Below are 23,764 nucleotides of genomic sequence, written 5' to 3'. Positions count from 1 at the left end.
ACAATCAAGACAAAGAGGAAACATGATACCTGTGGCACACACACACACACAGCAGCTCACACACAGACAGACACACACGACACGATCTGACGTATTGCCACAATGTTTTCACGATATGTATGTATGAAACCTGCTCTTTGATTCCATACGTCAGGATTTTCTGTTTCCAGTCGTTCAGATCAAAGCCGCCCGCCCTAATGGATATAAAAATAAACTCTGCTAACACACACACACACACAGACACAGACACACTCATTCCTCTCACTCTCTCACACACACACACACACACAGTGAAGGGCTGTGGAACAAAGTGACTACTGGGTGCTCTTTGTGAAAGCTTATAACTCCTTGTAAAAAAAAAAAAAAAAAAATGTATCTACAATATCTACTTCATTTACAAGGTACATGTACTTGACTTGAGTATTCCATTTGATGCTACTTCTACATAACTATCGGTGCTTTTCACTGCAGTACATTTCTCCTGAGCTTCTACTTACTTATTATGTATTAATTACAAAAACATATGATCGGGTTATGCCTTTCCTCATTTCAGTCAAGTAACTTTGTCTTGAGGAAGAGATTTTATTATATTATATTATGGAAAGCACAGTGTATGAACAGAGATATGTATAATTTCAATGTTGTGGTCATATGCAATTTGACTTTATACCCGAGATACTCTTTACTATAGTTATCTAACAGCAGCTACAATTGCTGGTTCCTTTTTGAGACTAAGACGTTACATAGAAGACATGATTGTTTTATGTTTTGATATTATAGGCATTTGGTCAGCTTACTGGTGAAACATGTATTATCATGCAACGCTGTTTGGTAGGCACCGGCTTTTCTGCCCGGGGCAGGCGGAGCTACAGTTGAGCTTTTCTTTCTTTTCAGAAAAAAGAATGTCAAAAGCGCTAAAAGCATGAAGGTTACATGTGTAAATGCATCCGCATCAAAAGGATTTTAAAAAACACTTTCACTGCAAAAAAAAAAACAACAAACATCAGCCTCAATAAGTCATTTCGATTATTTAAGCATTTGAGACCATTTTATTCCAAGGAGAATTCTTTCAACCAGTGAGTGAGAGCTGTAACTTTTAAATGTTTGTGGAATGTTCTGGAATCAGGAACGAAGCGAATTGAAGCAGATTGCTGCACTAAGGTCCAAAGCACATGTATTGAATTAGCAGTAAAGAAAAAATAAACAGGCAGATTTAATAACGTTCAAATCACGATTTAATGTTCTCATTCTAAAGTATTTCAAAGTGTTACACACAATGTGTCATTTCTTGTTGTTCAGTGAAATCCATTGTGTAAAATATGTTTTTTTTTTTTTTGGAGAAGTGACTCCGTGTTTGCTAATGTGGTCAATAACCTGAACATATAGTTTCAATTCCATTTTATACTCATCAGCGTCAAATCTGGGGTGCAACGATTAATCGATTAATCGATTAGTTGTCAACTATTAAATTAATCATAAGCTATTTTGATAATCGATTAATCGGTTTGGAGTCATTTAAAAAAAAATTCTCTGATTCAAGCTTAAGAAATGTGAATATTCTCTAGTTTATCTCTCCTTTTGTGACAGTAAACTGAATATCTTTGAGTTTTGGACAAGGAGGATGTCATCTTAGGCTTTGGGAAAGCAGCTGATCCACATTTCTCACCAGGTTTTGACATTTTTATAATAGATCAAACAAATGAATCGATTAATCAAGAAAATAATCGACAGATTAATCGACTATGAAAATAACGGTTAGCTGCACCCTAGTCAAATCATAACAAGAGTTATCTCAAGACACTTTACAGATAGAGTAGGTCTACACCACACTCGATAACGCTCAACTCAATTAAAAGAAGTACCACAAACGTGTTGTTATGTACAATACTTGATTATATGTACTTAGTAAGTACACTACTTCCATTGTAGAGTGTAAACTCCCCGGCTCCCCAGGGTTGCCAACATTCCTAGGAAAAACACTTAAGACGTGACCTTAATGGTGACTATTGTGAATGTTATTTTCAGTGTTTGGCTCAACCAGACGGAGGCGCCTGTGGCTGAGACCTCGAATCGGTCTTCAATCGCAGGTCTTTGGATGTTTGTGTGTGAGCTACCCAGGCGTTCTGGCGCACCAACATGCAGCTGCAAAAGCTCCCCTAGAAAAGGTGGCCGGGATGTATACGACAAAGGAGTTTGTGTGTGTGTGTGTGTGTGTGTGTGTGTGTGTTAGGTCTGCACAACATATCGTATATTTTTGTATCGTCATCGCGATATCTACTGGCGCAATAACCACATCGCTAAAGGCATATGACATTTTTAGTGTCGCCTTTTTATATTAAAATCAGTGTGCAGTTGTTTCAATAAAACAATGTTGGAAATGATTTCCTTAAAGGCAATATGTTGTACTTTAGCAGAATGCTGAAAGCAGAGAAAAGGCAGAACTGAGAAAACTTTCATATCTATTTATTGATACAGAAGTGATATTGTTATCCGCGCTATTATGACATCGTCATATTTTCCTCATATGGTTCAGCCCTACTGTGTGTGTGTGTGTGTGTGTGTGTGTGTGTGTGTGTGTGTGCGTGCGTTGTGTGCCCATGCTCCTTTTAACCTGGGCATTAGATCAACCAAAACCACAAACTCAGTAGCATTGGATTACCCAGCCTGCCCCTGTCCCGGTCTTCAGTCTATTGTCCTCCATGAAAGGCTGGCTACAGGTACGACCCAAAAACTAGTTTTGAGTGTGCTCGCTTTCATGTGGAGATATTATTTGGGAGGCTTTTTTTTAACAGCTGGAATTCTCTGTGAGAAAATCCCCTGGTGTCAGAGAGCAGAGAGGGGGAGCAGAGCTAACAGGCATGTTAGCTGTTCAGCACAGCTATTTAGGCCGAGTGTAAGCCTTAAGCCAAATTGTGTTTTCATTGCCCCATATGTTTTTTGCAGTCGGGCCTAGATCCCGTGTTTGCATGTATTTTGAAAGCTAAATCCGATTGTAGTGTGTGTGTGTGTGTGTGTGTGTGTGTGTGTGTGTGTGTGTGTGTCTGAGCCACTGTTTGGGGCTACAATCTGAACTGTCCAGCTCGGGCTATCTGATACTAATCCCTCTGAATACAGACTGATTAGACTAAGGTCTGCTGCCGCCCCAGTAAGCAGAGGGTGTGTGTGTGTGTGTGTGTGTGTGTGTGTCTGTGGCGGTCAGCAAAGGGGGGAATTCGCTTTGTTACAAAGCGGATTAATTTGGCTTGCCGTCACTAACAGCTTGGAAAAGTGCCCAGACGCCTAACGAGAGGGTTTCTTATTAAATATTAACCAACATGCCATAAATACACCATCACATTACGTTTTAATACGGCCTCTTACATGGGAGGAAACAACTCATGTGACGGGGGGCGCGACCGGAATGCACGCTGGGCGCCGACTTAATGTATCAGCACACCTGGGCGGGCAGGGAGTGATGCATTGTGGGCAACTGCAGCAGCAGCAACAACAACAACAACAACAACAAAAAAGAAAATAGTGCGAGGGAGGACACGGAGCTCTGCTTCCATTACAAAATGGATGCTGTGTTAATTCTCAAAATGGGAACGGGAAATGTGGCATTTAGACTGTCAGAGAGATAAGAGAGACACACACGCACGCACACGCACGCGCACACACACACACACACACACACACGCAGAGGAAGAAAGACAGAGGGAGGGTTATTCTGCCACAAAGCCAGATTAAGACATCTTGATATTTCTTGACATTTTGGCAAAATTAGAGGTTGAAATTACATGTTTCCCTGGCACATTAGACAGTCTCTATCGAATCAGGAGATAAAAACATTTCAGCTGTAAACCACACACACACACACACACACACACACACACACACACACACACACACACACACAGAGATCAGGGCCATGCTTAAAATATAAATTAAAGGTTGCAGGTAACGCCCTTATCTCTCCTCTATGTATCTTGTCCAACCCTTTTCTCCTGAATGGTGAATGGTTCCTGTACTATGTTAAAGCCCTTTGAGTAGTTGTTAAGACTAGAAAAGCGCTATATAAAACAGTCCATTTCCATCCTAGCAAACAGTCGCCGTGAGTTATGAGGCATGGTTCCGGCTCCAGAGTACGGTATCTTAGTATTCGACACGGGATCAAAACAAAGTGTGTCAACATGTCTCGCGCTAAGCCAAAAAACCAGCAGAGAGGCCGGCGCGGAGACAGAGCGCGGGGGATGGTGCGGGGGGGACAGGGGACGGTTAATGTCTCTCTGAATGGCGCTGACCCTCGTTTCTTCTAACGCCTCGTCTCATCTCTCAGCATTCTGCACGGCACTCGTGCAGGGCAAACGCAAAGTCCCGATAATAACCTTCATTTGGTAATTGGTATGCAGAGGTCTGAAAAATGAATTACTGATCAGCGAGCTGTTACCGCCGTGATAACAGGAACGGCGGGCCCAAGGAGGAATTTATCACGGCAGCAGGGAGATGGGGTAGCGGAGTGTGTGTGTGTTGGTGGGGGGGAGAGGGGAGAGAGAAAAAAGGATAATCTTCTCCAAGTGCGTGACATTGGCTATATATTGATAATATGTACTTTACACATGTAGCGGGGACTGGAAATGGGGGCGCCTGAGGGAAGTGGTCCTGGAGGGGTCCGGCAGCAAACAAGAACATGTAAAAGAATGACCTTTAACTCAAAAGTTCACTCTCAGCGCTTGAACTGCAGAGAACTACAATTCGTTACTACAATACTACTGCAGTGCAACTCAACACTGACCACACACGACGAGCTTACAGTTGAAAGCGCCACGAAAGCTTAAGTGGCCCTTGAGTTAGGATTTTTTCTTTTTGTCAAAGTACTATTTTCAACGTTTCACGCTCAAAAGTCGACCCATGAGGGCGACGCATCGCACGTAAACACACAACAGACACATAAGCATACATTATCTCATCCATATGCGTTCAATAAACATTCAATAAACCTCACACAAGACCCCCCCACCTTCCCCCACACAGAAGAAAGAGAACCCGCTGCACATCCTCCCCCTCATATTGCACTTAATTCTACACAGATTGCACATTTCCCGTTAAATCATGCTGTGATCTATAACGTATGTATTGCACAATGCTGTATCAAATATCAAATGAGAAACTAATGCACCAGTGCCCTACCACATTGGACATCCTACAGCCACAATGGTGAGTACCACAAATATTACCTATGCTTAAGCTGAGCACAAGGTAAGGTAAGGTATTTCACTGGCAGGTTACACAATAAAATACCTTACAATACTTTATTTTACATACACTTATTGTATTGCTACATACATTTTCGTGCTAGATCCATTTATTCTTTATAATATAAAACAAGTGGGTCTGAAAGTGAAAATACATGTCCACGACTTGAGTAAAAATCCATGTCTGTAAGTGGATGTGTATGGATATAATGGAAGAGCAATAATATGTGTATGTGAAAGCATTCATGCATTTCGAGAGTTATGCATAATGCGTAACATTTTGAATGCAGCAATCAATTGGCTTGTAGTGGAGTGTTCTGTTTTACAATCTGCTATTTCCATTCTTACTCAAAGCTTTAATCTCAAAGATTTTTCATTTCAATAAATGTCTGTTCTCTATCTATCACTGGAGGAGGAAACACATTGCTGATTGAGCCTGTGGCCCCACTAATGAAGGTATTGCAATATATATATATTGCAGTATTACGAACTGATATCCTGGAGAAAAAAACATTCCTCCATTGTATACACACACAAAAAAAAAATGGAACTATGCACTAGGGCTGTACAATTAATTGAATTCCCGATCACAAAAATAACGAGTAATGGAGAAAAGCGATTATTGTGCACGTTACGTTTTGCAACTAAACTCTTATTTTGCATTCTGTTCTGAATGGGGGGAAAAAAAAGTTCAAACAGGAAAAGTATGAAGGGGAATTTCACAGTTCAGAGTGTTTTCACTGTCGATTTGTTTCAGTCTTTCACTGTTTTAAAATTAAATCATTTCATAATCAAGCAGCTATATATATATATATATATATATATATATATATATATACGCACACAATTCTGAAAACCTGTAGCTCATGTATCAACAACATGACACCATAGCATAGCAACAGAATGAGATTAATTATGTTGCTATGCTGCAGACATCTAAACTCTCAGCACAACTCTCATTGTTTTCACTCAAATAGAAATTCTAAATCAACCTCGAGGACTGCAATATTTGTACCATGTTTTTCCAACTTTAGTCCAAGTTGTGAGTGGACTAACCTTTTTTGGCACCTTGTGAAAAAACAAACAAAAAAAAAATATGTTTTCACCTTGTTCAATACAGCAGCACACTTTGCTTTATTCTGACATTTACGTTATGAATATTTTATCGTTCATAACAGTATGTTAAATGGTAGTAGCAGTAGTATTTCAATTCAATTTTATTCATAGTATCAAATCATAAGAGTTATTTCGAGACACTTTACAGATAAAGTAGGTCTAGACCACACTCTATAATTTACAAAGACCCAACAATTCCAGTAATTTCCCCAAGAGCAAGCATTTAGTTTGACAGTGGCGAGGAAAAACTCCCTTTTAGGGAGAAACCTGGGACAGACCCAGGCTCTTGGTAGGCGGTGTCTGATGGTCCCGAATGGGGGTGTGATGAACAGTGGCAATAATAGTCATAATAAAGATAATGGATCAGTAGTTTTAGTAGTTTATGGCATAGCAGGGCACTGCAGGGCGTTACGGTATGTAGTAGTAGTAGTTGTAGTAGTTGTGATAGAAATGATATAGTACAAGCATTTTGGGAGAAAAAAAGAGGGGGGTTGGGGGAATCTTTCACAAATTGCAACACAAAGTCTGACAAATGTATTGAAAAATACTGAAATCGGTGATGCCAATTTCCCATTGCAGCCCATGTTAAGGGCAGACGCTTTCTCTCACTATGACTCTAGTAGGGCTGCACAATATGTCGTTTTTTTATCGTCTTCGCAATATTAACAGACGCGATATACATATCGCGAACTGCTGCGACATATTGCGATAGACACTTTGAAAAGAAACTGTCATTCTTTTTTAGTGGCGCCTTATATATTCAATTCAATGTCCAATTGGTTCAAAAGTAGGTTGGCAATTTCCTTTCGTTTTTCTTTAGTTCAACAAGCAATTTGTTGTATTTTAGCAGAAAACTGAAAGCAGCAGAAATGCAGAACCAAGAACACTTTAATATCTCTTTATTTATCACAAGTAATATCGTTATCGCTATATTCACAACGTTATTGCATATCGCATATTTTCCTCTTATCGTGCAGCCCTAGACTCTAGAGTCTGTACTCGCTGCGAAGCTAATCACCATCACTCTCTCACTCGCTCTACCACACACTTCCCACACGCACACGCACACACACACACACACACGCCGGCCCTGCTATTCTCTTAAAGAGATCGACACACACACCAACGCACAAAGTCACTTTCGTAGGAGCCCTGCGTTTCGATCATTTTCCTTGCCTCACACTAATGCAAAAACACATTTGCCAGTGATTGTCTTGACTGCATATTACTCCAGTAATGGAAGAAATCCATGTCATAGCCATTTTAAGTTTTATGTCAAGTACTTAAGTAAAAATACTGATTCTCCAAAGCTCAGTTCAGAGAACCTTTAGAATAATATGCTAGTCAATCGTTAGATTAATCGACTAATCGGAAAAATAACCGTTAGATCAATCGACTAAACAGACTAAAATAATCGTTAGATTAATCGGTGACAAAAATTATCGTTAGGGACAGCCCTAGTGCACGGAGATCGCTTTTGGCTCCAAACTCCGCTTGAAAACCAAAACGTAGCAATGTAAATGTAGCCTAAAACATCCATCGTTAAAGGATGGGGCCATCACATCCTCACTGCTAGAACTCCACACACACGCATCTGCACACTGCACTGTGTGATGGCACATAATGTGAAATATCCTGCTTTTGACCTTTACTTCAAATCCTCCCCCGCTCTCTCTCTCTCTCTCTCTCTCTCACTGTCACTCTCTACCACGGACTGAAATGCCTTGGAAAAAGAAATATATGCTATACAGTATACATATATCCTATATATCCTGTTCACGCGTCCGTTGCGGGTGATTTCTGGACTCTGTAACTGTTGAAATGCGTCCTTGATGAGGAATAATCAAGTGGTTTGGATCAGGGAACGAGAGTGTGAAGCAGCAGAAAATGTTGGCACAACAACGCAGCCCGGCAGCAGGAAAAAAAAAAAAAACGAACACAAATCACTGTGTAAACCATCTCGTCGTGCTGGTGGTCAAAAATACAACCACAGCTACAGCAGAAAAAGAAGAAAGAAAAAAAAAAAAAAAAAAAAGACAGACAAATGATGGGGCAAAGAGGGTAAACAGTGAGGCCTGTCTCCAGCATGTTCAATATGTTCCAACTAATCTCACTGGAAGTATTTATCTGTCAATGTGTAATGCTCATGCTTTAAATCCAAGATAAAAACCAATACGCTCCCACGAATCTGATTACATGGACAAATAAAACAGATGAGAGTGAATTCCTCCCCGTGACGTCCCCTGTCAGAGCCAAAGGGAAGAGGCTAACAACGCCACGCTGATGGATGACAGGAACATTTTATGTTTATTCAACATTAGCATTTATTAAACACTGACGCGCCGGTATACCCTCACCGCTGACAAACTGCATTAGCACACAGAGAGTAAAGCCTGTGTTCTTTTTTTCAGCGTTGACGGAGCAGAAGTGCGGGGCTCTAAGCCACGCTATCAATTATCCTAATCAAACAAAGACTTAATGCCCGGCAAATAATCTGTTTAAAGGCACTAAGCTGGCTGGTAACTCTGCAACAAAGTAGCCGCAGCCTATTCGCTACTCCAAGGGTACTCAAAGTCAGCATTGCTGCGCTGCTGGGCCTGCCGCTGCATCCCAACTGGACCGACAACACGGCACACTTCGGTGTATGAGAGAGAGAGAGAGAGAGAGAGAGAGAGAGAGAGAGAGAGAGAGAGGGACTGTGTGAACAGGCGGGCTGGCGATGAAATGCTAACGCACTCAAAACAGGACATAAAGCAGCTGGCCCGGCTCAGACCTGAGTGGGAATGAAAATGTCCAACATGGGTGCAAAAAGAACTTCGAACCTCAATGTGTGTGTGGTACCAACTGAAATGTGTCCATAGCAACAAAACGGCTCAATCGGTGCTAAACGTTGGCGTTAACTGTGTGGTTAGATTCAGATTTTTGTTCATGTTTGATCAAATACTTCCTTCCGGATTTCACACTTTACAGTTCCTGTACAGCTGCTTGTGTTTGGACAACATTTACCATGTGTCCACAGCACAACATTCTGGGCCCTGTAGAAAGGCATTCTCTATGGGCACCTCCACCGCATCCACAGCTATTCATTCTAGCATCTTTTTGGGTACTCCCATTTCCACCCCCAGTCCGACATCCCTGGTCTACAAGCACCGAGGTTATCGTCAGATCAGAAGGGCTGGGTACCAAACGTAATACTTTTTAGGCACCGACTTTTTTTATGTCTCTGAAGTATCGAGCATTGAAAAATGCCTCGTCATTTAATACCCAATTTCATTACTTAAGGAGTAAATCTCTGAGCCAATAAGCATGCAGCATGCTTCTTCCAAGATCTAATAATGTCTATGATTGGCTGTCTGATGTTACACCTCGTAGAGACACGCAGGAAAAACTCTACGTTACACAGAGACGACTCACGTAGTAGGAGCTGGAAAATAAATTAAGAGACTTTTCCGATACCGGTGCTAAACTTTTAAAATGGTAATAAAACGGTGCCTGAACCGATACTTAATAAAAAAATTACTTTTTACAATAACTTTGAATGCACCACGATACTTAACAGTTTTAAGTGAACGCACAGTCACACTTTACACCGTTTGGCTGTTAGCATTTTAACATTATTTAGTCTAGCTACTAGCTAACGTTAGGCTAACGTTACCTGCTGTTAAGTGTAGTGTTAACTAGCGTCACATGCAGCGATATTTCTTCCTCCTCCTTTTACTGCATTTTAATATATACTATGCCATTTTCACAAGTACATTTACAAAATGTGCACATTATTAATATAATTCACAATAATTCTGAGCCTGTACATAATCTTAACGTCAATAATGTGTCTGTTTTAATGTACTGTTCGTTTGTTGGAAAGCAATGACCTACATTTCGTTACATATGTGCCTGCACATTGTGTCAAGACAATACAATTGAATTGAATTGAAATATAGAAGTGCCCTGTGTCAAAATGTAGTTTTAATTACATTATTATTTAATGCTAACATGGTGCATTTTAAATGTGAATATTTTCTAGTTTCTTCTCTCCTCTGTGACAGTGAACTGAAACTCTTTGAGTTGTGGACAAAACAAGACATTTGAGGACGTCATCTTGGGCTTTGGGAAACACTGATCCACATTTTAGAGACTAAACTACTAATCCATTCATCCAGGAAATAATCCACAGATTAATGGTCAATGAAAATAATCGTTAGTTGCAGGCTTAGTTGAAACCTCGAAACTACCTTTGTAGCACTGACCGAAATCGTCCATCACAAATGAGAATGAAAAAGTTGGTATCAAATGTCTGCTCAGATTCATAGTAGGCCTGCACCATTCAGGGAAAAATATGACGCATGATTTTTTTGCTTAGAATTGATATAACGATTCTCTGCCACGATTTCTTTCTCACGATGTGTAATGTTTACTGCACACATGAGCCATGACAAAACAAAACATATTGGCAGCACCTATAGCACATTGCGCATCACCACAAGCCTGTAAATATAGATGCTTCAATGAATAAAGAAAATAAAGTAAATACTGGCCATTTAAGTACAGTAGGCTACCAAAAATAGGGACCTAACATATTGAAGTAAATATGGCCCTGATACCGGCTCTATCTGAACTCCTTGAACATGTCTTAACATAATTACAACATGTCAATCAACATGCTGCAGCTACAGCTTCAGTTTCTAGAGAAATGGAGTTTGTCAACTGCCAATTTAAGTACAGTATCAAAAAATATAAAGTATTTTATAGAATTAACATTCAACTGGCCATTCAAGTAGGTTCCCGAAAACAGAAGTTTAACGCACTGTGCTGAATGTGGCCCTGAACATGGTTGTAAATAGGCTAATTGAAACGTCTTTCGGACCTTTTGCCTTGTACGGCTTCATCATATTGCAGTTTGTGGTGACGTTTGAGGTGCTGGTAAAGATTGGTGGTGTTACTTTTCGGTGCTGCAGCGAGGGCAAAGCATGCCTTCTTCACATCAGACTGACCCTCGTCGTATTGCTTGAATCCAAAATACTTCCACACCACCGAATCAGGGCCTTTTTTCGGAACGAGTTGGCTTTGAGACTGAGTGGTTGGCTGATTCTCGTCACTAGTACCGGGGTTTTCATCAATATCCATTTGGTTTATTTCCGAACTTCCGCGCTCGCTCAACGAGTGAAACACGTGACTAAAAGGCACTTTGTCATTGGCTGAGGGTGAAGCCCTGAACCTTGTGAACAGGTTGAATCAAGATTGCGAATTTATAATGATTTATCGTGCAGGTCTAATTCATAGTAGATATAGTTTTCTTTTATTTAGTCAAGGTTCTGTTCAGACAACATTTAACATTTGATAACTTTGGCATATTTTCTTAAAGGTGCTGTAGGTAGTATTGCGAAGATCCAGGACTTAGCCCAAAAATTTGAACATCAACAACTTCTCCCCCCTTTTCCCCCACAAGGGAGAATGAATGTGTGTGCATGAGCAGTGATTGACACGCAGTTAGACACCGCCACTGGCCCTGATTGGTGCATCTGAACAGGAAGCTGTGTATTTTTGCAAATCACACTACAGGCCAGAGGAGCCAGATTTTTTTTTTTTTTTTTTTTTACCTGCTTTATGTAGTTCTACTGGAACATAGGGTCAGTTTCAGCAAATATGACAGAAAGTTAGTTTTATAAGGCTCACCTACTGCACCTTTAAATGCTAAACAGGGTTTATATTCCTCAAAGTAAGGCATCAAAAGAAGTATCCCTTTGGTGTATATACCAAAAGTCAGGTATGCATTTTAAAAAGATTCTCAGCCCTACTTGTATAACAAAGTGCGACTATTCATAACAGAATATGAACTCTGGCTGGCAGCGTTCACATGAAATGCTAATGCACTCAAAATAGGACCACTCCATCTACATAAAGCTGGTGGCTGCCTCAGTCCAGATTTGGAGCGAAAACACTTCCACAGTGGTGAGAAAGGATTTAATGTAAAGCAGTTGTGAGGGTCTAACTCTGAGCTGGTTGGAGCTGAAACAAATTAGCTGTGTGTGTTTCTGTTTCCTATGGTCTGTGTAACACATCCAGGCCTACCGGAGTGACAGTGGAAAATCCTTCCTACCACAAGCCATAAAACTGGTCAAAAACATTTCACCGCTGAGTGTGAGATAACACTGTCATTACCTCATTTATTACACTATTACACTAAAGTATTTAGACTACTTTATATATGTATATATATATATATATATATATATATATATATATATATATATATATATATATATATATATATATATATATATATTATTTTAATTTTTTTCATATTTTTTCATATATTCTATATATGCATGCTGGTTGTATGTTTTTATTCTCTACTTGTACAACTATGTTGTTTTCATTGTTTTCAAGGCTGAGTAGGTGTTCTTGTATTTTTTACTTCTACCGATCTCGATCTATCTATCTATCTATCTATCTATCTATCTATCTATCTATCTATCTATCTACCCAAGAAAGCTTGCCGCTGAATGAAGACATAAAACCGGCATTCAGAACTCAGTGGGGCCCTATTGTACGAGCTCAGATGGGTTCCTTTAGGAAGATTAAGAAAGAAGAAAAAAAATTTAAAAAAAGAAGGGGTTTGGAAGAATGTGATCAGGGAGGGGAAAGAGAATTACGGGGGGGGGGGGGGGAGAGTGCAAGTTGGAGAGTAGCTGCATGAATGGATGCATTAATTAATTTAATGAACAAATGAATCGTCTGTTTTGTTTGCTACGGCCGCAACCTATTTGGTCCGCTTCCCAGCACTCCAGCGCGAGCACGGCCTCATTAAAACGCCTGTCACGTCTCATCGAGTGGTCTCCGGCACCCAGTGACCGAGCTCCCAGGGAGCCGGCTGCTCATTAACACCGCCACGTATTTACAAAACAGCGGCGGCCGGGGTTCGCTCTCTGCCCAGCCGACATTAAATCATCACGTGTCAGGAAAAACACAGAGACAAATATTAGGAGACATGCTCCCGGCACACAGGGACAGGATCTGGTTCTGTTACTAGTGGCGGTTCTAAACCTTTTCAAATGGAGGGGCCAGGCTGGGGACACATGCCATTTTATGGGGACCCAAATATATTAAGCACAAGTGTTCCATCCCTAAAAAGATTTGGTTTAAAGCTGGGCGATATGAAGATAATAAAACATCACGATATTTTTGACCAAGTACCTCGATATCGATATTGCGGGGATATCGTAGGGTTGACTGTTGGTGCTTTCACAAAATATGTACACAATGAGATTTGTGATAACTAATCCTCAGTAATGTGGATATAATGACTAAGTGGGTAAGGGAAAATCAAAGAACAGCTAGAACCGTCTGGTGAGTTCAGAAAATGACATCACTTTGCTGAAATGCAGCCTTTAAAACCAGGAAAGACAACACTTCATATTACGAAATTACCATATCCAAAATCTAAAACAATATCTTGTCTCATATCACGATATCGATATTATATTGATATAATGCCCAGCCCTAATTTGGTTCTACAAAAGACTAACGATACAGTTATAACAATAAAGACAAGAATACTCAGTGTTAAGCTACATTTAGTCTATATCCACGACCTTCCACTTCCGGGAATGCCCTGTTGCTACCGGAAATTCCGCCAGATGTCTTTTTTTTGACCGGATTTCCGTTATCTAACGCTTCCTAGTACTATGGTTAACTGCTCCTCAGATCTCTGCAGCTAGCTAGACTATCTGTCCAATCTGAGTTTCCTGTCGCACGACTAAAACAACTTTTGAACGTACACATGTTCCACCAAGACAAGTTCCTTCCCGAGGCTATTTTGCAGAGGCACCGAGGCTCCGCCCGGCGTTTAGTGCCGCCCAAGAAATTTGGGATTGGTTTAAAGAAATGCCAATAAACCAGAGCACGTTGTTTGTGCTGTGTGGACTAGCCAGACCTTCCTCTGCAGCGCTGTGGAGGAAGGTCTGGCAATGCGAGAGTAGGCTACATTTATATTTATTACTGCAAATGAATAATATCCCCTCTTAATTACCGTATATACCCGAATATAAGACGAGGTTTTTGTCCTAAAAATAGGCTGAAAAATGGGGGGTCGTCTTATTTTCGCGATATAGACAAAATCATGGGGGGGGAAAGGTAGAAAGCAGGGGAAACAGTAGAGGGCGCCAACACGATAGGCTATCTAATTACCGGTAGTGACAGTGTTATGAATTAAATAAACAATGAAGTGCCGCCATGGAGAGGTCAAGAGATTATCTTGAGAAAAGCGCTTCAAAAGTTGGTCAAATAAACCAACACGTTCAAAACAGTTATGACGCCAACTATAAACTTATGGTCGTGAATGAGGCGGAATCATTTAATAATTGCAAAGCTGCCAAAAAATTTGGAGTCACAGAATGCAACGTTCGGAGGTGGCGAGCACAAAAAGAACGACTAAAAAATACCAACAGCCAACGGAAAGCTTTCCGTGGACCTCAAAGTGGCAAGTTTGCAGAACTTGATGACAGAATCTATGAATATGCGATAGAAAAACGTCGGGATGCGATGCCAATCACAAGAGGAGTTTGTTGGAGTTAGCCGAGGAGCTGAACATACTGACAAATGAATTCAAAGCTAGCACTGGTTGGTGTACACGAATGATGCGGCGCAAAGGGCTGACACTGCGTCGTAGAACGAGTCTGGCCCAGCGCCTGCCCTCTGACTTCGAGGAGAAGTTGCTGTCTTTTCAGCGATATGTGCTTAAACTGAGGAAAACTCACTCATACCCCCTGGATCAGATAGGGAATGCTGACCAAACACCAGTGTTTTTTGACATGCCAACATCTGTCACTGTTGCCAAGAAAGGGGGACAAATCAGTTATTGTGCGATCTACTGGAAATGAAAAAAAAACGAATCACTGTAATGTTGGCGTGTTTCGCCGATGGGACCAAACTTCCCCCGTATGTGATTTTGAAACGCAAGACTATGCCGAAGGATACGATGCCAGCTGGCATTATCGTACGTGCCCAGGGAAAGGGCTGGATGGAAACTGACCTGGTAGTGGACTGGCTCAAGGTAGTGTGGGGCAGGCGCCCGTGCGTGCGCTTTATAAGAAGAGAAATATGCTCGTTTTGGATGCATTCCATGGACACTTTGACGGAGCCGTCAAAACTCAGTTATGGAAAATTAACGGCGATCTAGTGATCATACCGGGGGATGACAAGCCAGCTACAGGTATTGGATGTAGTCGTCAACAAGCCATTCAAGGATAATCTGCGCAAGAGGTACACTGAGTGGCTCCTGTCAGGCGATCACTCACCGACGCCTACTGGAAAACTTCAGAAGCCAGCAGTGCATCTGCTCTGTACTTGGATCCTCCAAGCATGGGATGCCATAAGCCAGGAGAGCATCATTCATGGATTTCAAAAATGCTGCATATCAAATGCCCTTGATGGGAGCGAGGATGACATTCTGTGGGAGGGGCTCGTGGAGCATCATGATAGTGATGACAGTGAGAGCGAGCATAGCGAGGCAGGGGATCTCTGTAAAGGTATAGGCCTAGTTTAATGTGCAGCATAAAGGCCCATTTGCACTGCTGTTCTTATTGCAACACCACAGTTTGTTTCAAAACTTTAATGTCAGATGTGTTTGATTAAAAGCAGATGGTTATTTTTTATATATTCACAGTACCACAATTACATACATAGGCCTTCATAAGTATTGCATTTTTGTGAAAAGGTTATTCATTTTATTAATCCAAATATTTAATGAATGGTGTTAAAATGTTTTTTTTTTTCCAATGAATTATCACTTGAATTTCCCAATAAAATTATTTTCTGTTGAAAACCTGATTTTTTTTTTCCACAAAAATCTCTTTTATTCCCCAAAAATAAGTCTGGAAAATGGGGGTCGTCTTATATTCAGGATCGTCTTATATTCGGGTATATACGGTAATTAAGTTGGGGTTGAAAATGTATGAAGATATTTGCCACAGTTAGGGGGCCAGAGAGGGGGTCGAGGCTTAGGGGGCATTGGCCACTCATGCCCCCCCCTTCAGAACCGCCCCTGTCTGTTACCAGCCATCCTTTTTTCCAGCTTTTTTTTTTTCTTCCTAGGCCTACCAGCCACTGGGCCACTAGAGAGACAACACCTTCAGCATTAAAGCTGACGGTGGGACGCAGATGATGCAGGCGCCAGCCGTGTGCTATAGCCCTAATTAAAATGAGCTTTCATTTTTCCGCCCTACACAATGCTACAAACTACGAGCAGCAAAAAAAAAAAAAAAAAAAAAAAAAAAAAGAGTCCAGAATGCAGCAGCGGAGAGACACGCTGCAATCTGCTCCTGGGACCCCATTGCTCATAGTGACCGCCTGCTAATCAGCAAAAGCCTACTCCGGTCCTATAGAAGCCAGAGAGCCATCCATTTTGCCCTTTGAACACGCAGCTTCAATCAAGTACAGCCATTGTGAAGAAAGAGGCAGCATCACGCACACACCGGAGCCGGTTCTTACCGGAGGAATGGCCTCGGTTGGTGGCGTCGTGGTCGCTGTCTCCCTGCTCGCTGTCCCCGTGGCCGCTGTCTTTGGAGCTGACCATGTCCGCCTCCTGGAACGCCGAACTGAAACCGAGGAGACATCGGGGCTCTGAATGATGCAAGCTTCAAAATATAGATATATATAGACACTGCAAAAAAATATTGGTGTATGTAAGTTCCACTGAAGTGGAGATTTCTGAACTCCAAGTTTGAGGGGGGAAAAAAAAAAATGAATTTGGAGAAAACAGCCTTTAAAGATATGGATTGTAAAATGTACATTTTGCCAGACACTACAAGTGACTGGGGTGAAACATTTTAAACAACCGATTGTCACCATGGAACCTCCCCAGTTGAATACTTGCATCATTTTTATGCACTACATAGTTTTCTGAAATTCTAATGTTTAAATATGCAAATGATGCATTGTCTAATGCCAACTTTGGTGAATTTAGGAACAATCTACAGACACAAACTGACAAAGTGTAGTAAAATATACACCTAAATGTGTATTTTTGGATGGTTGTTTTCCACAAACATCCAAAGAAGGCAGAATAACCCCACCCCCAAAAAAAAAAAAATTATGTGTCTCAACTTAAATCAAAGCCTCGTTTAGCATTTTTGGATGTTTTCAACTAACAGCGGTTATGATTATTCCAGCCCCCCACCCCCCGTTTTTCCTCATCCCATCTCGTCACATAAAGCATTGTCACAGTAATGAGAGTTATCGGTGAGTGAAGTAGACGCAGATAAGAGCTCTATTACAGGCGGATGTGACAGGGTGAGGCCGCAGCGAAAGGAACATGGGTCCATATTTACCTGTTGACACGTCTCGGCCTGTCAACCAGGTAGCTGAGTTCAGCTCGCTGGTGTTTGGTCTGAAAGAAAGAAAAAAATGATTACCATCAGCAGCGTCCAACCGCGGGGGACGCAGCCCACACAGTTCACTGTTGATGCCGCACACACACACACACACACACACACACACACACACACACACGCACACACACACACTTTTCGAAATCCGGGTTTGTGCTCTCCCCTTTTTCAAATGAGTTTGATGATATGTAAGTCCCAGGGATCTGCCCCTATTTGGACCATTCAAGAATGTGAAAGATCTTTTTTTTCTTATATTTAGTTTAGAAGTAATCTTTCTGGAAGAATGAATCATTATGATCATCTTAATTATTTCCTGGATTTTATTTTTTAGTTATCCCCCCCCCCCCCCTCAAAACACAAACACTTCTCAAACCAAAGTTACACCCTTGCATATCACTCATATCTGATCTGGAGTGTGTGGTTGAAGCGTGCTCTCTCACACTCACACAAACACATACACACACACACACACACACACACACACACACATGTACACACACAAACACACTAGGCCTGTAACAATTATTACATAATTGTCTAATCGCATTTGTTTCCACATAATCGCCGTTCCTTTGTTTAACCGCAACTGATTGCCAACATTAGCTAAGGTCCTAGGGCGTATGACTGGTGATGGTAATTGTGAGCTTTATGTTCATTCAAGGAAAAAAAAAAATACAATGATTTATGATAATAAAGAGGCGTTGTTTACTTCATAGGCTGTGTACCTGTGTCATTACATTATCTGGGTCACATATGAGTAATATATAACCAAAAGATGTATTCTGGGATTCATTAAAAACTTGAATTTGTTTGCAAAAGCAACACATGAATTTTAAATTTGACTGGAAGAGACAATTATATTGTTAATCGCAATTATTTCTGGAGACAATTAGTGAAACATTTGGAATTGTTACTGCTCTACTCATATCTGATGGGGAGTGTGTGTTTGAGGTGTGCTCTGTCTCGGCCCTGCGCGCGCACACACACACACACACACACACACACACACACACACACACACACACACACACACACACACACACACACACACACACACAGCAGCCAGCAGCCTCTGAGCCACCATACATTATCCCTATACACTTTTCTTATTCTGATTTCCGTCATCTCAAAAACTCTGAAGTAGAGCTGCAAGGATGCATCGCTTTATCGATGAGTTCTTAACTATTAAACGAATCGCCAACTATTTTGATAATCCAGTGATCGGTTTGAGTCCAAATTCTCTGATGTCAGCTTGTTAAATGTGAATATTGTTCTAGTTTCTTCTCTCCGCTGTGACAGTAAACTGAATATCTTTTGAGTTGCGGACACAACGAGACATTTGAGGGCGTCATCTTGGGCTTCGGCAAACACTGCTCCACGTGTTTCACCAGTTTCTGACATTTTAGAGACCAAACCAACCAATCCATTCATCCAGGAAACAATCCACGCATGAATCGAATATGGAAAATAATGGTTCTAGTTGCATGCCCTACATGGGAGCACAACATAAACATGCAGGCATCGCTGTTTGAAGGCCAACCTCCCTGAGGACTGCTAAAGGCAACGTGTCAGCAATTGGTAATAATGTGGCATACGGTGTGTATTAGTACTCAATAACATCCATGTGCACACCTGTCACTGAACCGAGGGGTGGGGGGGGGGAGGTGGGGGGGATGGGATAATGGCTTCTGTATGAGTCTGATGTTTATTTGCCACTTTTTGTACACGTTTGCACATTCTTTCCTGTGTATTTTTCTCCATCGGAGTATGCTTTGGAGAGTGACCACACTGAAGGTTGTTTTGCTTTTTTTCATCTCTCCATCACATCTTTTTATTGATTATGTGCATATTAATCTGTAGTATTTGTACATGTGTAAACCAATAAACTAAACATCTTTATTTTGGAATAGTTGTTCTTGTATTCTATCCTATTCATTAAGCCTCACTCATACATATTCTGTGTGCGGTGTGTCTTTTATATTTTTGCTGCTGTAGCACTGACATTTCCCAATTTGGGATCGATAAAGTCTATTTAATCTGATTAGATCTAATGTGGGGAAGTGTTCAGATAGGTGTAGACATGCTGAGGGCTCTCAGAGTAGAAGGGAGGGATGGGAGGGATGAGGGAGGTGGGGGATTAAACGGTAAGGTATGAGAGGGACTCTTACCTCGTTTGATAAAATGCTGCCATTTGATATGATGTCAGGCTGCTGGTCTGTGTACCCTGTCACTATGGCGCCGCACGGGTTGTGCTCGGTGTCTGTGCTCCTAGACGGACTACGTGGCTTTAGGAACATGAGGTCGGTTTTGGCAGACTCTGGAGTCAGACATACCTGGTAGCAATAGTTCTGGTTCTGATGGTGCGAGCCGAAGCTCCCTGACTCCTCCACGGGCACGTGAGCCGTGCCACCGGCCCCGCTGACGCTGCCGGCGCTCTGCACCAGCATGATATCCGACTTGCTGAGCTTTTTCTTGCGCGCGCGGGCCTGCCGCGAGCAGCACGAGCTGCAGCCCAGGCAGCACTCGCTGGCCAGGCAGGTGTAAAAGTTGAGCTTCTTGTCCTTCTGGCAGCGCACCGCCAGCACGATCATGACCAGCAGGAAGATGAAGGAGACGGAGCCCAGGGCGATGATGAGGATCAGGGTCAGATCCAGGGTGCCCTCCTTGGCCTTGGCTGTGCCCGCGCGGTCCCCGCCGGCTCCGCGGCCCTCCGCCACGCTGTCCACCAGCAGCACGAGCACGCTGGCGCTGGAGGACAGCGGCGGCTGCCCGTGGTCCCTCACCTCCACCAGCAGCTCGTACATCTGCTGCGGGTCGCGCTTGGCCGACACCCGGCGCGCCGTGCGCAGCTCCCCCGTGCGCCAGTCCATCCGGAACATGCCGTTCTCGTTCCCTCTCTGGATGCTGTAGGACAGCCGCGCGTTCTCGCCGTCGTCCGCGTCCATCGCGACGATGCGCGTCACCAGGTAGCCCGGCTCGGCGGAGCGGGGCAGGGGCTCCCTGGCGGTGCCGTTCTTCCCCAGCGGGGCCAGCACCAGCGGCGCGTTGTCGTTCTGGTCCACGATGATGACTTTGACTGTGGCGTTGGAGGAGAGCTGCGGGCTGCCCGCGTCGCGCGCCTGCACCGTGAACGTGAAGTCCTTCAGCTGCTCGTAGTCGAAGGAGCGCAGCGCGTAAAGGTAGCCCGTCTCCTCGTTGATGGACACGTAGGTTTTGACCGACATGCCCTGGATGTCACACTCAAGGATGGAGTAGCTGATGAGCGCGTTCTGTCCGGCGTCCGGGTCCAGAGCGGTCACGGCGTGGATGTACGCGCCCGGCACGTTGTTCTCTGTCACGTACACATCATAGACGGACTGCGTAAAGGTGGGCGCGTTGTCGTTCTCATCCGACACCTGGACTCGGATGGACTTGCTGGCGGTGAGCGACGGCGTCCCTTTGTCCCGCGCCACCACGGTCACGGAGTAGGAGTCCGCGTGCTCGCGGTTCAGCGGGCCGTCGGTCACTATGGTGTAATAATTCCTAAATGACGATTTCAACTTGAACGGGACGTCGCCCAGGATCTCCACGTGCACCTGTCCGTTCTCCTCCGCGTCCCGGTCCGTGACGCTCAGCAGCGCGATGACGGTGCCCGGGGCCGCCGCCTCGCTCACCGACTCGGTCACGGTGCTGAAGGTGATCTCCGGCGCGTTGTCGTTCGCGTCGCTGACTTTGACCAGCACTTTGCAGTGCGCGGCCACGGCGTTTGGCCCCAGGTCTTTCGCCTGCACAAAGATCTGATACAGGCCGCTCTCCTCGAAGTCCACCTCGCCGCGCACCTCGATGCGCCCCGTGCGCGCGTCGATGCTGAACAGGTCCTTGACGCGGCTGGAGATGTGGTTGCTGAAGGAGTAGACGATCTCTCCGTTCAGACCCTCGTCCATGTCGGTGGCGTTCAGCTGGATGACCAGCGTGCCAGCCGGTGCGTTCTCCGACAGGCTCACCGTGTACACGGGCTGGTCGAACACCGGCACGTTATCGTTGGAGTCGAGCACCCGGACCACCAGCAGCGCGGTGCCAGTGCGCGGCGGCTGGCCGCCGTCCACCGCTGTCAGCACGTACCTGTGCGCCGCCTGCTGCTCCCGGTCCAGCGGCTTCTCCAGCACCAGCTCCGCGAACTTGTTCCCGTCCGATTGGGTCTGCACATCCAGGTAGAAGTAGTTGTTAGTGGTTATGTCGTACGTGCGTAACGCGTTCGAGCCGACGTCCGGGTCGAAGGCGCTCTCCAGCGGGAAGCGGGTGCCCGGTGTGGCGCTCTCCGAGATCTCCACGGTGATGTCCGTCTCCGGGAAGCTGGGCGGGTTGTCGTTAATGTCCACCACTTCGATCTCGACGCGGAATAGCTCCAGCGGGTTCTCCAGGAACACCTCCATGTTGAGCTGGCAGTTGGCGCTCTGCTTGCAGATCTGCTCCCGGTCGATCTTTTCGCTCACGAACAGCACGCCGTTCTCCAGGTTCACCTCCAGGTACGGTGTCCGAGAGCTGGGCACCACCTGGAAGCGGCGGGACGCCAGTTTGGTAAGGTCCAGCCCCAGGTCCTCGGCGATATTCCCCACCAGTGTGCCGTGGTCCGCCTCCTCCGGCACCGAGTAGCGTATCTGAGAGAGCACTCCATCCGTGATGCACAGGGCAAACAAAAAAACAATCATCGCCGGGGAAAGCAAGTGCACTTGGGTAGAAAATATTATACGGCTTTATTATCCTCTGTTAATAGACAAAATGTCCGTTTCCATCACCCATTTCACTCGGCAAAGTCTCCAAAATGCGTAAAAAGTCTCCAAAAATGTGTAAGGCGTCCAGGGAAATCTGTCCCATTAAAAGAGAGGCATTTAGATTTCTTAAAGGAGTTTGGATGACTGCAGAAGCTCTTTTTTTTCTATTCTGTCTCGGCTGTCTTGCTTTTCAGACGTGTCCCGGAGACGCTACGGCGCACATTCCAATGAAGCGCAGTGCTGCTGCTGTGATGGAGCCAGTCTGGAAAGGAGTTAGAGTGGGGGAAAAAAAGAAATCAATATCCATATAAGAACAAATAAGAGATATTTCTTCTCTTCTGCGAGGCTCACTAATCAGGGAATGAACGTCAGACTCTCTGGCTGTGTGTCTCTGTGTCTCCTCTTGGCACCCTGTCCTCACTGCGTCCCCTCCACTCCACTCTCTACTGACGCTGTTCACTCAACTATTTGCTTTCCCCCCCCCCCCCTCACATCGCGCCTCCCTCTCTCAGCCCCCGCGGCTCTAAGTCACACTGAGAGCTCTCTCCTGATTGGACATCAGGGTTGCCTGTCAGAAGCCCGCTCGGCCCCACGGCTCCCTCACTGCTTCTCTATGTCGCTCTACCTCCATCCGACTGGCTTCCACTTCACAACACCTGACGCAAAAGAGAAGAGGGATAGAGAACGACGTGGGCTTTTAACCCATCAGCCGCCATACCCGGTCCCATGCAGTCCTCACTTGTCCGTAATGTAAAGCGCATCACATCAGACCCCATGTGAGATCACCAGACACACAGAGAGAGTGAGTGGAGGACTTGTTGACTTGGTGGCAGGAACCTGTGTGAGACTCAGGATAGCACTGGCTGACCGGGTTAATACATGCAAATGTTGTGATATGTATGCAGGGAATCATTCGAACCCCCCCATTCATGTGCTGTTCTTAAGGCTGCGCGTGCGTTATAATTACAGCCAGAAGTTGAGCCGTTATTAACTCTCCTGCAGCCACAGAGCAGCGGGACACAGAGGCAGGGAGAGCGGCGCATATGCGGAGCTCATGCGACCCCTAGCGGTGTAAATGCGAACCAGAGTCTGGTTCACAGCCAGGACCATATACAGGAATACATAAACAGGCTGTAAAATAATTTTTTTTTGTTGAGTTGTTACAACGCATGGCCTGTTGTTTCCTGTGGGACCAGTCAATGGATGGAGTGTGTGAAGGGAAGCTGGTTGGATGTGTTTTAAACCAACTGAGGATTCTGCTCTCTGAATATGTATTTAT

The 23,764-nt window shown here is 44.0% G+C and overlaps 1 protein-coding gene across 1 annotated transcript in view; it reads right to left on the bottom strand.

The window, feature by feature from the left end:
* The window catches only part of LOC114562448 (protocadherin-10), a 34,967-nt gene extending 12,060 nt beyond the window's left edge, over window positions 1-22,907 (bottom strand). Inside the window, exons 1-4 of the mRNA XM_028588822.1 lie at window positions 19,903-22,907; window positions 17,675-17,733; window positions 16,820-16,942; window positions 11,226-11,562 (exon numbers count right to left, since the gene is read on the bottom strand). Coding sequence (XP_028444623.1) covers window positions 11,226-11,562; window positions 16,820-16,942; window positions 17,675-17,733; window positions 19,903-22,422 — 3,039 coding nt within the window. The 5' untranslated portion in view covers window positions 22,423-22,907. The remainder of the gene's footprint in view (window positions 1-11,225; window positions 11,563-16,819; window positions 16,943-17,674; window positions 17,734-19,902) is intronic.
* Between the last annotated feature and the right edge of the window lie 857 nt (window positions 22,908-23,764).

This window comes from Perca flavescens, chromosome 10 (genome assembly GCF_004354835.1).
Source record: "Perca flavescens isolate YP-PL-M2 chromosome 10, PFLA_1.0, whole genome shotgun sequence".
NCBI classification, from domain to species: Eukaryota; Metazoa; Chordata; class Actinopteri; order Perciformes; family Percidae; genus Perca; species Perca flavescens.
The sequence above is the reverse complement of the archived record's forward strand: the minus strand, read 5'-3'. Positions and strand labels throughout refer to the sequence as shown.